Below are 15,762 nucleotides of genomic sequence, written 5' to 3' on the forward strand. Positions count from 1 at the left end.
TAAGCTGCCTGTGCACAACCTCCTCGGGAAAGGTGGGTCACCAATTTCTATTTGCTAATCGCCCAATTGGAACGATATTGACACGCGACTTTCACTTTAATGTCGGGTCTATGGATTTCTCGGGCTTCATGAAACTCGTCAGTGAATTCAAGGCGAGTACATAGCGGCAGTGGGTTGGCTGAAGCAATCTCAGTCAAAGATATCAATGAATACTCAGTACTTACAGCTGCTTTCTTACCTGCTAGTGAGAAAGGGTTTGCTCACTTTCACTCAGAAGTTACTTTGTATACTTTAAAAAAAATTAAGGCTCATGAGATTGGGCGTAATATATTAGCAGGGACTGAGGATTGGTTAACGGACAGTAAACAGAGAGTAGGAATAAGGTGGTCATTTTTGTTGTGGCAGGCTTGAGCCTCAGCTATTTACATATCAATGACTTAGATGAGGGGACCGAGTGTAATGTATCCAAGTTTGCTAATGATACAAAATTAGGTAGATAAGTAAGCTGTAAAGAGGACACCAAGGCTGCAAAAGGATATAGACAGGTTAAGTGAGTGGGCAAGAACATGGCAGATAGAATATAATGCAGAGAAGTGTTTGGTAGGAAAATATAAAAGCAATATATTTTAATTGGTCAGATACTGGGAAATACTGTTATTCAGAGGAATCTGGGTGTCCTTGTACATGAATCCCAGAAAGTTAACATGCAGGTACATCAGGAAGGCAAATGGAATGTTGGCCTTTATTATAAAGGGATTGGAGCCTAAGAGCAAAGAAGTCTTACTAGAATGATATTGTGCTTTGCTGACACCATACCTGTCGTACTGTGTGCAGTTCTAAGGAAGAATGTACTTGCCTTAGAGGGAGTGCAGCAAAGGTTCACTAGACAGGTTCATTGGTAGGAGGGGATTGTCCTACAAGGAGAGATTGAATAGACTAGGCCTGTGTCCCCTAGAATTTAAAGAATGACAGTTGATCTCATTGAACCACATAAAATTCTTAAGGGGCTTGATAGGGTAGATGCTGGCAGAGTGTTTCCATTGGCTGGGGAGTCTAAGAACTAGGGGTCACAGTTTCAGAATTAGGGGTCAACCATTTAGTACTGAGATGAGGAGAAATTTCTTCACTCAAGGGATTGTGGATCTTTGGAATTCTCTACCCCTGATAGTTGTGGATGTTCAGTCTTTGAATATATTTATACATTTTGGATATTGTCACTAAACTGGTAATCCAGAGGTCCAGACCAATGCCCTGGGGACACGGGTTCAAATTCCACCATGGCAACTGCGGAATTTAAATTCAATTAATTAATAAGTTCAATTAATTAATAAAGAAAAATCTGCAATTGAAAGCTAGTCTCAGTAATGGTGCCATGAAACTATCTTTGATTGTTGTAAAGACCCATCAAGTTTACTAATCTCCTTTAGGGAAGGAAATCTGCTGTTCTTACCTAGCCTGGCCTACTTGTGACTCCAGACCCACAGCAATGTGGTTGACTCTTACCTGCCCTCTGAAATGGCCTCGCAAGCCCTCAGTTGTCAAGGGCAATTAGGGATGGGCAACAAATGCTGGCCTTGCCAGCGATGTCCACATCCCATGAAAGAATAAAAAAAAACTTAAGGGATATGAGGATAATGTAGGAAGGTGGAGTTGAGGTGGAGGTAGAAGATCATCCATGATTTTATTGAATGGCGGAGCAGGCTGGAAATGACAAAAGGCCTTTCATTGCTTGTACTTCTTATGATCTTAGGTACAATTTAGAAGTTACTTTCTACAGTTTGGAGGTTTGCAGTCTCACATCAGGATGGGTGTCGCCTGTGCTGCATTAGATTGAACCTCAGATGAGGACCAAAATGATCAGCAACAGCACCCATCGCAGACTGCTGTTCACAGACCTGTAGCTGCACAGCAGAGAGGTGCAGCTCACAGGAGGCAGTACACACGTAACTGAGTCTACAGGCAGAGGATTAATTTCCTTAACATGTTTGAACACCAGTATCTCAGGAGGCTCAGGACTTCTTGTCAGATGGTGTCAGACATCTACAGCATCCTAGAAGAAAACCCGCTGCACCTGGTGGCCTCGCATTACCAGTGGTTGTCAAAGTCATCACTGCTTTCAATGTTTTTGCATCCAGATCCTTCCAGGGTTCTGCTGCAGATGGATGCAGGATCTCCCAGTCATAAGACTGATGACTGATGTTTGTGTACCAGGGCTGTCAATTATGTTAGCTTTGCCACTGATGATGCCAGTAAGAGTGAACACTCAAGGGCATTCGACTTTCTGGCTCTGGCTGACTTCCCACAGGTGCAGGACACACATCGCAATCCGGGTACCCCCAAGTCAACTAGTCATATTCATCAACCGCAAGGGCTTCTGCTCCATCAATGTGCATCAGCTATAAAAAGTTCTTCATACAAGTGTGTGAAAAGTTCCTGGGCAGCTGCTCTGATGCTTTTGTCCTGTGGCAGTCCAAGCTGTCTGATATCTTCACTCCTGGAAGCAGACTTAATGGGTGGATGCTATGTGATCAGTGATGCCCACTGCAAATTTGGCTCATGACAAGCACCAGAAATCCAACCACTGAAACTCAATGGCACTACAATGAATGCCATATCACCATTAGATGTGTGCTGAACAGGCCATCGGCGTGCTGAAGATGCACTTCGGGTGTTTCGACAGATCTGAAGGCGACCTTCAGTTTGTGCCAGCCAGGGTCTCCAGAATGGTTGTGTGCTATGCACTGCACAGCGCAGCAGTAAGGCTCGTACCTGCAAGGGGAGCAGAGCAAACAGCTCAGATGCTCCTTGGATGATTCGGAGAGGGAGGAGGCAGAGGAGGAGGTGGGTAATTTTTTTTCTTCGTTCATGGGATGTGGGCGTTGCTGGCTAGGCCAGCATTTATTGCCCAACCCTAATTGCCCTTGAGAAGGTGGTGGTGAGCTGCCTTCTTGAACCACTCCATGTGGTGTAGGTACACCCACAGTGCTGTTAGGAAGGGAGTTGCAGGATTTTGACCCAGCGACAGTGAAGGAATGGCGATATAGTTCCAAGTCAGGATGGTGTGTGGCTTGGAGGGGAAATTGCAGTTGGTGGTGTTCTCATGCGTCTGCTGCCCTTGTCCTTTGAGGTGGCAGAGGTCGCGGGTTTGGAAGGTGCTGTCGAAGGAGCCTTGGTGAGTTGCTGCAGTGCATCTTGTATATGGTACACATTGCTGCCACTGTGCGTCAGTGGTGGAGGGAGTGAATGTTGAAGGTAGTGAATGGGGTAATAATCAAGTGAGCTGCTTTGGCCTGGATAGTGTCGAGCTTCTTGAGTGTTGTTGGAGCTGCACCCATCCAGGCAAGTGGAGAGTATTCCAACACACTCCTGACATTGTGCCTTGTAGATGGTGGACAGGCTTTGGGGAAACGAGAGGTGAGTTAATCGCTGCAGAATTCCTAGCCTCTGACCTGCTCTTGTAGCCACAGTATTTATGTGGCTGGTCCAGTTCAGTTTTTGATCAATGTTGATAGTGGGGGTTTCAGTGATGGTAATGCCATTGAACATCAAGGGAATATGGTTATTCTCTCTTGTTTGAAATGGTCATTGCCTGTACTTGTGTGGTACGAATGTTACTTGTCACTTATCAGCCCAAGCCTGGATGTTGTCCAGATCTTGCTGCATATGGACACGGGCTGCTTCAGTATCTGAGGAGTCACAAATAGTGCTGAATATTGTGCAATCATCAGCGAACATTCCCACTTCAAACCTATTGATGGAGGGAAGGTCATTGATGAAGCAGCTGAAGATGGTTGGGCCTAGGACACTACCTTGAGGAACTTCTGCATTGATGTCCTGGAACTGAGATGATTGACCTCCAACAACCACAACCGTCTTTCTTTGTGCTCGATATGATTCCAACTAGCGGAGGGTTTTCCCCCTGATTCCCATTGACTCCAGTTTTGCTAGGGCTCCTTGATGCCATACTCGGTCAAATGCTGCCTTGATGTCAAGAGCAGTCAGTCTCACCTCACCTCTGGAGTTCAGCTCTTTTGTCCATGTTTGAACCAAGGCTGTAATGAGGTCAGGAGCTGAGTGGCCCTGGCAGAACCCAAACTGAGTGTCAGTGAGCATGTTATTGCTAAGCAAGTGCTGCTTGATAGCAGTGTCGATGACATCTTCCATCACTTTGCTGATGATCGAGAGTAGACTGATGGGGTAGTAATTGGTTGGGTTGGATTTGTCCTGCTTTTTATGTACAGGACATACTTGGGCAATTTTCCACATTGCCGGGTAGATGCCAGTGTGGTAGCTGTACTGGAACAGCTTGGCTAGGGGCGGGGATAGTTCTGGAGCACAGGTCTTCAGTACTATTGTTGGAACGTTGTCACAGCGTTTTCAGTATCCAATGCCTTCAGCCATTTCTTGATATCACGTGGAGTGAATCGTATTGGCTGAAGACTGGCATCTATGATGCTGGGGGGACCTTAGGAGGCACTTCTGGCTGAAGGTGAATACAAATGCTTCAGCCTTGTCTTTTGCACTGATGTGCTGGACTCCCCCATTGTTGAGGATGGGGATATTTGTGGAGCTTCCTCCTCCTGTCAGTTGTTTAATTGTCCACCGCCATTCATGACTGAATGTGGCAGGACCGCAGAGCTTAGATCTGATCCGTTGGTTGTGGGATCACTTAGCCCTGTCTATCATATGCTGCTTCCGCTGTTTGGCTTGCAAGTAGTCCTGTGTTATGGCTTCACCAAGCTGATACTTCATTTATAGCTGTGCCTGGTGCTGCTCCTGGCATGCTCTCCTGCACTATTCATTGAACCAGGGTTGGTCCCCCGGCTTGATGGTAATGGTAGAGTGGAGGATATGCCGGGCCACGAGGTTACAGATTGTGGTTGAATACAATTCTGCTTCTGCGGATGGCCCACAGTGCCTTCTGGATGTCCAGTTTTGAGTTACTAGATCTGCTCTGAGCCTATCCCATTTAGCATGGTGGTTGTGTCACACAACACAATGGAGCGTGTCCTCTGTGTGAAGATGAGTGATGAGGACAATGCACACCCAACTGCTTACATTGCTCACATTGCTGCCGGGGATTCCCTTATTAATGCAAGGTTCACTGAGCTTGCACCACTGCACCCATGTCACCAGAAAATGCCACTGACACAAAGCAGTCATGCAACTTCGCAAGCACCCCTTCAGCATTCCCCCACCCCATTGGTCTCCATCAGTTCCTATCTTCACATTCATCATAGAACATAGGAGCAGGAGTAGGCTATTCAGTCCATCGAGCCTGCCCCGCCATTCAGCATGATCATGGCTGATTTTCCACTTACAATGCCTTTTTCCCACACTATCCTCACATCCCCTTATGTCATTTGTATTTAGAAATCTGTCAATCTCTACTTTAAACATACTCAATGACTGAGCTTCCACAGCACTCTGGGTAAAGAATTCCAAAGATTCACAACCCTCTGAGTAAAGAAATTTCTCCTCCTCTCTGTCCTAAATGGCTTCCCCCTTTTTTTGAAATTGTGTCCCTTGGTTCTAGACTCCCCAACCAGGAGAAACATCTTAGCTGCATCTACCCTGTCTTACCCTTTAAGTATTTTGTAGGTTGCAATGAGATCACCTCTCATTCATCGAAACTCTAGAGAATACAGGCCCAGTTTCCCCAATCTTCATAGGACAGTCCCAGCATCCCGGGAACAAGTCTGGTGAACCTTGGTTGCACGCAAGGGGACCAAAACTGCACATAGTACTCCAGGTACGGTCTAACCAAGGTTCTGTATAATTGAAGCAAGACTTCACGACTCCTGTACTCAGATCCTCTTGCGATAAAGGCTAACATACCATTAGCCTTCTTAATTGCTTGCTGCACCTGCATGTTAGCGTTCACTGACTTATTGATGAGGACACCCAGGTCCCTTTGTAGATCTACACTTTCTAATCTCTTACCATTTATGAAATACTCTGCACATCTGTTCCTCCTACCAAAGTGGATAACCTCACATTTTTCCACATTATATTCCATCTGCCATGTTCTTGCCCACTCACTAAGTCTGTCCAAATCCCCTTGAAGCCACTTTGCATCTTCCGCACAACACACATTCCCACCTAGTTTTCTGTCATCCGCGAACTTGGAAATACTACATTAGTTCCCCACATCCGAATCATTGGTATATGTTGTGAACAGCTGGGGCACAAGTACTGATCCTTGCGGTACCCTATTAGTCACAGCCTGCCAATGCGAGAATGACCCGTTTATTACTACTCTCTGCTTTCTGCCTGTTAACCAATCCTTAATCCATGCCAGTATATTACCTCCTATCCCACATGCTTTAATTTTGCTAACTAACCTCCAGTGGGGGACTTTATCAAAGGCCTTCTAAAAATCCAAGTATACCACATCCACCGACTCCCCTTTATCAATTCTGTTGGTAACATCCTCAAAAAACTCCAACAGGTTTGTCAACATGATTTCCCTTCATAAATCCATGTTGACGATGCCCAATCAGATCATTATTATCCAAGTGTCCATTTATCACATCCTTCAGAATAGATTCTAGCATTTTCCCAACGACTCAAGCAATTTAGAAGGCCATTTACCACCCAGCACCCAAGAATGGACAAGATGGGAAAGTTTTGAAAAGTAACATTTATGCAAGCCAAATAAAGAACAAAAACTTAACAAAACAACATTTTCTCACACACCCATATGCATGTCCTTGTATTACTCTTCCCTTTTCTGCTATTCCTACATGGCTTCCCTGTGGCTTCAGCAGAGATAGAAGCAGGCTGCTCAGATCCTTGCTCTGGCTGCTAAGATGCTCTTAGCTGACATCCTCTGCGTTTTGGAGCCAGCGCGGACTCCGCCAAAGACGGCTCCACCTGCATCTGTGCAGGGATAGATTCAACCTTCAGGGGGCAAGGCAGCATGTGAGGTACTGACAGAGGTGGGCTGTGAGTGAGAAGTTGAAGTGCTTGAGGTCCCCACTTCCATGTCGCCTTTGCCATCATCCCTCTCATAGTCCAGCTGCACTTCACTGCTACCAGTGTGCTGGAGAACACTTTGGTGCAGATCAGTAAGCCCAAGGCAATGGTATCTGTCAACCTATTCAAGGTGGCAGACATGTGAGTATCCTGAGTCTGCACAGTGGTGTTGAAGGCATGCATGAACTCATGTGATTGGAGCGTATGCCAGCCAATGGTGTCCTTCAACTCAGCGGCTTGTGACATCATCCCCTCATGCTTGAGGTGGAATCTTCCAATCTATTTGCAGTTGGGGTGAGTCTTTTTTGAAGGCCTGTTAATGCATCGCACATTGTCTACTGCTCAGTGATTCTCCTCTTGATCGATGGTCCCTGGGTGCTGCATCTGTGTCCAGCTGAGCAGAGCTTGCAGAGATCTCCGCCCTCCAACACGAATTCTCCACTGCTGGCCCTGTCTCCACCATCTGCTCTTGGTCACTTGTGAAGAGTGCGTCACGAGGTAAAAACGCAACTCCTTGCCATACTGGTCCCATCAAAGTGAGTATCTGGGCTGGCGCATGGTCTGCATGATTCCTGTGATGAGAAGACTCAGTTCCTTTGAGAAATCGTCGTCGGTGAATTCTACCAATTGCTGCTACACACATGAAGGCCTGTGGGAGATAAAAGATATCAATTAGTCCTGGGAAGGCAAGATGTTGCAACTTATCGTTATATGAAGATGATCATATTTCACTCATTGTTGAAATCAAGTCAACATTACTGAGTGCCGTATGATATGTGGGTGGCTTTGTTTTAATTGTGCTGGGAGATCCCTTTGTCTAACAGCCAGGGATGCTGAAACTGCTCTGATCTCCAATGCCTCCTGCTCTGCACTTATCAGCTGTTTGGAAGGTCCGCTTCAGTTCTCTCTCCCTCGTTCTGTACTCTCTTCTTCTGCATTAAGGGGAAGAGGAGACCTGTGACTCAGTGTAATGGCATGTGTTCATCAGATGAATGAAGTGCATTTGATGAGGGTGACAATGAGGGCAAGGCATGGCTTTGCATAAGGGGGAGTGGGAGCAGTCGATAGATAGATTGAGATGTGAGGAAGTGCATAGAAAGAGAAGGAGGAATGTACCTGCAAAGTAAGTGGGTGTAAGGAGTGATGTTCTGCAGTAGGCTTGGGAAGGCAGAGTGAGGGGGTGGGGTAATGAGCACAGCAGCAAATAGGTGAGTGTGCTCCTGAACTCACTTTCCCTGACCTGCTTAGGTCATTAAAGTGCTTTCTGCACTAAATCCAGGAGCTTGGCAGCATGCTCCTGCTGCTAACCTCCTCCACTAACTCCAAACATGGGCCACTCCAACTTTGGCCTCTGCTGCAGGCTTGCTCTGGTTAATAGTAATGAGTATCGCTCAGACTCTTCACAGCCTCCAGCAGCACATCCAAGGAGGCATCACTGAAACGAGGTGCACCTTTGCCTGAGTGAACTCCATTCTGCCACTTGATTACGTGTTAAGTATCTGGAGTGGGACTTGAACCCACAACCTTCTGACCCAGAGATAAGAGTGCATCCAATGAGCCAAAGCTGAAATCAAACTTTTCTACTCTGCCACAGTCTAATGCTTTCTAATTCTGGTGTAACGTTGCATGGGTAATTGCCTTCCAGTTCTTCATCCAAATGGGAATGTTTCAAGTGTAGGCTTACATTACATTGGATCCTGATCTTGGCTTCAGCCAATGAATTATACTTGTTTTTAAGGAGATGAAATGTCTCTTTGGTATTTGTGCCACTGTATCTTTCCAAAATGATGCAGAATCAACTTTTACTGAATGAGCGGGCTACAATTTCTTGGTACATTGCTATTTTTCTGTTCTATTTATGAGCATATTGCTGCTGCTGAGCAACAAAGGTACTTTTGTTTTTATAAGCACAAAAAAAATGTGCATGGACCTGATGTCTCTTTTATCTTTCACATAGTGGAGCAGTCCTGTAAACTGTTCAGTTCTGTTGGAGAGTCCCTTGACACTAATTTACATTGCATGGTAGAATGGAGATAATCAAACATAATAAACTGACACTTACACCAAAGTGCTGTATTGCCTGCGGTGATTTAACTTAGTACAAACCACCCGACTACCAGTGCACTTTGCTAATTGCATCATAGATTTCCTCTTGATGAACACAAGCCAAATTAACACCAGGACATTAATGTACCTGTGCGCTATTATCATTTGTACAGGCAACACAGGCAGAACCTCTTGCATTTAGTTACACAAACATTAGTGTTAAATGATTGGCCGCTTGCAATTGTTGACAGATTGCTGCCTTATGGGAGCCCGAGGATGAAACCAATCAGGAAGTTAATGAGGAGAAAAATTACCACCATGCCTGCTCCATAATTACATTCATGCCAGGCGAGAATAAGAGGTGTGGGTGGATTTGAACTCAGCTGTTATTTGTAAAGGTTAGGTGGGTCAAGAACCCTTCAATTGGTTCATGTATCTTCCGTGGCTAGTAATCTGATAGCTTATTATGGTCCAGGAATATTGTGGCTTGGCTACTCTCAATTTTTCTTCTTTTATTGTGGTACTTTACCAGTTATAAGTCACACACAAGTATCTCTTTGTTGTGACTAAATTTCCAGTTACTGGGTCAAATTATTGTGGTTTGATTTATTTGACAGCTCCAATAAAAATTCTCTTGTGTTTAATTAAATCAAATTGTAAAAGGTAACAGAAGAACCCAGTTGGAATAATTGACTGTTTTGATTATCTGCTGTGTCAGAAATTTTAGGAATGTGACTATCCTTTGCTTTAAGTAAGATTGAGATTCACTAATGTAATACCAGAGATTGTGGCTGGTTAGTGATATATTAGTACTAAATCCCTTCTTCTGCCTGTCGTTCTGTCAGTTTTCTCCCACCCTCTGACTCTCGAAAATATTGGGGGAAGGAATTCACTATGCAGTCGCAAATGGGTAACCCTTTGAAGGTTTCACTGAGAGGCCTGAGCCAGTTTCAGCATCAGACGCTATTTGACTGAAACAGGAAAGCTGCGGATTCCAATCGGGCATTCTGATGTTGCTTGCCACTTGGAGTCTTAGAATTTGTGGCTGTCTCTAATGTCAAGCCAGGTAGAGTTGGGGGAGGGTCCAAGACCAGACTGGCATGGCCCCCACACAGGTCCTTGTGGGGAGGCAATGTGGAAAAGGCCATGATCGGGCTGGCAACAATCTATTTCTGCTCCTCCCAGCTCCACAGAAATGCAACTTGTAAAAGGTTTGTTATCTGTATTTTATCAGCCTCCAACAGTCTCGTTAAGAGCTGCTGGTTAGGATGCCTGAGCCAGAATGACTGGACAGAGCATGCGCAGCACAATCTCCACCCACTTGTACGCCAATTTCATGTTGGGATCCCGATCTGCATATCTAAAGTACCTGGCACCTGTTTCAGGCAGGCCTTCTTGCACAAATAAAAGTTACCAGCTTCTCATTTGACAGCTGGAATAGTTCCAGGGAGATCTGGCATGGGAAATTGCAAAGCAAAATTCATCCCTGATGCTTCTGTTTTACACCAAAAAGTGGTTTCCCAGGTAGCAATGAGGCTCAAGAACTGACGAGTAGCCCAAATGTGAATGAACTTTTTTATTCTCGTGAGTTTTTGTACTCATTAGTGTAAGGGACTTGGAGTGGAATGCTTTCAAGTATCAGGCACCCAAGTCATGTATTGCACTGTTGGATGTAGAGTGCAGTCCCTACTCTGCCCAACAAAACATCACCACCCCAGCCTCAGAAGAACACCTTGCACGGCAGTATGTTCTTTATTTCTCATCCCTGGCCTTACATGATGGTGTTAGGTGAGTCGCCCTGGTGCTGGACATTACCAGTGGAGGTTCCTGTTTCAAATAACTCATAGGTTTTTAATCTGGTGTCCCTGGATCCTCGGGAGTCTGAAGGGATACTGGCAGAGGTTCTACAAGGTCACCATATTTGTCAGTCATCAGATTTCTGTATTTTGTTTATCAGTCTGTTATCACTAGAAACATGTCAATTCTTTTTCTTTCTTTTGGGCCTCCTTATCTCGAGAGACAATGGATACGCGCCTGGAGGTGGTCAGTGGTTTGTGAAGCAGCGCCTGGAGTGGCTATAAAGGCTAGAGTGACAGGCTCTTCCACAGGTGCTGCAGAGAAATTTGTTTGTCGGGGCTGTTGCACAGTTGGCTCTCCCCTTGCGCCTCTGTCTTTTTTCCTGCCAACTACTAAGTCTCTTCGACTCGTCACATTTTAGCCCCGTCTTTATGGCTGCCCGCCAGCTCTGGCGAACGCTGGCAACTGACTCCCACGACTTGTGATCAATGTCACAGGATTTCATGTCGCGTTTGCAGACGTCTTTAAAGCGGAGACGTGGACGGCCGGTGGGTCTGATACCAGTGGCGAGCTCGCTGTACAATGTGTCTTTGGGGATCATGCCATCTTCCATGCGGCTCACATGGCCAAGCCATCTCAAGCGCCGCTGACTCAGTAGTGTGTACAAGCTGGGGATGTTGGCCCGCCTCGAGGACTTCTGTGTTGGAGATACGGTCCTGCCACCTGATGCCAAGTATTCTCCGGAGGCAGCGAAGATGGAATGAATTGAGACGTCGCTCTTGGCTGGCATACGTTGTCCAGGCCTCGCTGCCATAGAGCAAGGTACTGAGGACACAGGCCTGATACACTCGGACTTTTGTGTTCCGTGTCAGTGCGCCATTTTCCCACACTCTCTTGGCCAGTCTGGACATAGCAGTGGAAGCCTTTCCCATGCGCTTGTTGATTTCTGCATCTAGAGACAGGTTACTGGTGATAGATGAGCCTAGGTAGGTGAACTCTTGAACCACTTCCAGATCGTGGTCGCCAATATTGATGGATGGAGCATTTCTGACGTCCTGCCCCATGATGTTCGTTTTCTTGAGGCTGATGGTTAGGCCAAATTCATTGCAGGCAGCCGCAAACCTGTCGATGAGACTCTGCAGGCACTCTTCAGTGTGAGATGTTAAAGCAGCATCGTCAGCAAAGAGGAGTTCCCTGATGAGGACTTTCCGTACTTTGGACTTCGCTCTTAGACGGGCAAGGTTGAACAACCTGCCCCCTGATCTTGTGTGGAGGAAAATTCCTTCTTCAGAGGACTTGAACGCATGTGAAAGCAGCAGGGAGAAGAAAATCCCAAAAAGTGTGGGTGCGAGAACACAGCCCTTTTCACGCCACTCAGGATAGGAAAGGGCTCTGAGGAGGAGCCACCATGTTGAATTGTGTCTTTCATATCGTCATGGAATGAGGTGATGATACTTAGTAGCTTTGGTGGACATCCAATCTTTTCTAGTGGTCTGAAGAGACCACGTCTGCTGACGAGGTCAAAGGCTTTGGTGAGATCAATGAAAGCAATGTAGAGGGGCATCTGTTGTTCACGGCATTTCTCCTGTATCTGACGAAGGGAGAACAGCATGTCAATGGTCGATCTCTCTGCTCGAAAGCCACACTGTGCCTCAGGGTAGACGCGCTCGGCCAGCTTCAGGAGCCTGTTCAGCGCTACTCGAGCAAAGACTTTCCCCACTATGCTGAGCAGGGAGATTCCACGGTAGTTGTTGCAGTCACCGCGGTCACCTTTGTTTTTATAGAGGGTGATGATATTGGCATCGCAATACCACTACCATAACTTAATTTAAAAAGTCCAGAAATAAAAGACAATAGAAGTGGACAGAAAATGGTTAGGATTTTTTTTTTAAGTGTGAATCTCCTATGGTGCTGTTTACCATGAGTCAGCAGAGAGCTACTGTCTCCTCACCTCCCCATTCTGACCTCTCATCTCACCCCAAGCTCATCTATTAACACTTCCACTCCTGCCATTGCGCTCCTGTGCTGCTCACTGTTGCTAACTACCTAAAATGTAGGGGGCAGATTTCACTGGGGAACAAGGCAGTATCACAATGGTGATAGAAAGGGCATGAGGGCAGATGGAGATGTGCAAATGAGACCAAAAGATGTGGGAGAGGTTTGTAAATGGGCAAAAAAAAAATGGCATGGAGACACTAATGTGTCTGTTATTGGTCTGTGGCATTTTATCACTATACCACTTGGCCATGGTATTACGCAGAGACACATAACAGCTTGGATCTTCTTGATTACTAAGGAGAGAAAATCAAGAGGCATGATATGTATAGAGGCCTACTAAAGAGCAGGTTACATTGGAGCTCTCTTGTCTAGGAAATTGTACATATTGTACGCTGACCGGACTGCTGAGAAGAAGTATTGTTTTAATGAACAAAAGAAACTAAATTCACAACCCTACACAGCATTTTCATTTGCAATAGGCGCCACATTAACCAGACACTTTTCAGTTTTCATTTGATGGAAAAGACAGTCATTGCATTCAAAACATCAGTCATCATTTGATGTTCTTCCTTGATCTCAGTTTGCAAGTCCCACATTTACAAAATCTCACATCATAGAAAAGCATAACTGAGCTGAGCTTCCTGTTGGCTGGTGACCAAATTTATTGACAGTGGCTGACGAAAAATTTCTTCCGCATCCAACCCAGAATTATCTGCCCTTCCCAGTAAAGGAGGAGGTGTGCTGGTGGTCAACTAGATTTTATCAGAAAAGGAATAACCTCAATCTTACCAATAGGTGATATCCAGTATAAACCTGTTAAGGTCCCACCATCTGTTGACTGTAGATCTTCAGCAATTCCTCACATAAATCTCACATCTATCTTTTAAAAAACTTACTTTGCCATTTTTGGTGAATTTTTGTTGTCATAAAGATGAGCAATGCTAGTGCTGGAAATGGAACATTTTTCTAATTCAGGCACTCACGGTCAGCACCAAGCATTCCAAGGTCAGTTATTGTACAACCAGCTTAGAGAAAGCTTCTTCTAATAATAATGTGTCTTAATCCCAATCTCAGAAGAGCACTCCCTAAATGTCAACTTCCCACAGGCAATCATCTTGTGGTCTCTGAGTGAGATTGCTATTTAGTGCCAGTTTTATGCAGCTGGTCCATGTCCAGTCCATGAATCAGATTGAGATTGCCCAAAGTCATTGCACAGAGGACAGATATAGCTAGAAGATAGGGGAAACTATCATCTCATTTATCTGGGCTACATTTCCATCTAGATCCCAAATGTAAAAGGAAAGAATTTACTAATCCACTGCTCCACCAAGAACCCCTTGATTTATAGGGTTTTTTTAACATGTGACTTGTCAGATGATGTGTTCATCTGAATTATATATGGGTTAAAGCTATGATTTCACAAAATATCAGACATGAAAAATATTAAACCAGGTTTTTACTATTTGTTTCATTGCAGTATTTTCACCTTCCAGTAGTCAGGACTCAGGTTTGATCTCTCTGTCCAGCAGTTCCCCTGTCAGCACCGGAAGCATTAAACAAGAGTGTGAATCTGTCACCGAGTCTGGCACCTTCTCTGTCGATTCCATTATTGAGAGTGCAGAGTGAGTAATGACAGTGATGTTTAAACTACTGGATCATACAAGGCATGAATCTGAATAGGGTATTTTAGCCTCTGCTCAAATGCAGAAAAACATGTTTTTGTTGTATTTCTTACAGTGTTGTTGGATAGTTTCAAAAACTACAGTTCAATAAATAATGCCACAGCAATTAATTACTAACCCTTTGCCACCCTGACTGAAAGCATTACTTGATAGAATAAAAACAAATGTACTATAATGTATTTTTTGCCAGGCTGCATACACTGCTTTGACTCTGAATTATCAGATTCAAATTTTTATGCATCATATGTACACATGGACAATTTAATTCGTTGTTGAACAATGGGCTGATTTTCAAAAGTCTGGTAACTCTATGAGCCATTAGTAGATTGACCCCATTTATTATCCTAACAGAGATTTTGTGGTCCTTTTTGAATTCTCTCGACTAGGACTGAAAGCTTTTCACAGCCTCACAGATTGCACATTTTTTTGTAATCAAATGTCACGTTGAATTAATCTTGTCAAAAAAAATCACTGTAATATTAGCAAGAACTTAGCACTAAAGCCAATGACTTTGTATCAGGATTTGTCGGGGTCTTTGGTAAACACGAGTCAGCTGAATTGGTTGGAAACCCAAGTATATGTCCAAAGCAATAGATCTGTATTACCTATCATTCAGGTTTCCTTCCTGATTTTTTCATGATAAAATTGAAGTTGGATAGTGAGATTTGAGGTATTTTTTATTAAATCCATGAAATTTGACATGTTTCGCCCTAGATGACCATGTGGTTCAAATTCCACTATACGATATGGGTAGCATATTCTCATGAAATTCCCTTGCTCTATTTTAGTAAAGGTATTAAACGCATTTACAAAGAAAACCTCTGATATAAAAAGCAAACGAGTTTCATACAAACATGTGGACTACTAATCAAGCAAGACAAATTCCATCTATGTAACATGTAGCCAAAAAAAAAAGTGAAAAATATCCAGCCCTAGCCTTGATATTCGGGAGCAGTAGGTGTTTCTGCCATAATTAATAACACAATCTTGTAGAACCTTTCAAACTGCAGATAAAAATCGCAAACCTCTAGATTTGTGTCCCAGGTTGCTTTTGTTGGTTCCCAATATAATTTATTATTTGAAAAAATTAGACTCAAACACCAACCAAATTTATGGTTTGCACCCCATGAATAATCCTCTCTGCAACCTCCCCATGATGTTTTTGTCAATAAGCATTCATTTGCATTTTGTAATTCCATTAAGTGCTGAAAATAGTAATGTGAATTTTTACATAAAAGAAAATCACAAGTGATAATTGCTC

The 15,762-nt window shown here is 44.4% G+C and overlaps 1 protein-coding gene across 1 annotated transcript in view; it reads left to right on the top strand.

The window, feature by feature from the left end:
* The window catches only part of dmrt1 (doublesex and mab-3 related transcription factor 1), a 182,158-nt gene extending 167,713 nt beyond the window's left edge, over window positions 1-14,445 (top strand). Inside the window, exon 8 of the mRNA XM_068028896.1 lies at window positions 14,297-14,445. Within this exon, the coding sequence (XP_067884997.1) occupies window positions 14,297-14,445 (149 nt within the window). The remainder of the gene's footprint in view (window positions 1-14,296) is intronic.
* Window positions 14,446-15,762: the final 1,317 nt, after the last annotated feature.

Source organism: Heterodontus francisci, chromosome 4, assembly GCF_036365525.1.
Source record: "Heterodontus francisci isolate sHetFra1 chromosome 4, sHetFra1.hap1, whole genome shotgun sequence".
In the NCBI taxonomy this organism is placed as follows: Eukaryota; Metazoa; Chordata; class Chondrichthyes; order Heterodontiformes; family Heterodontidae; genus Heterodontus; species Heterodontus francisci.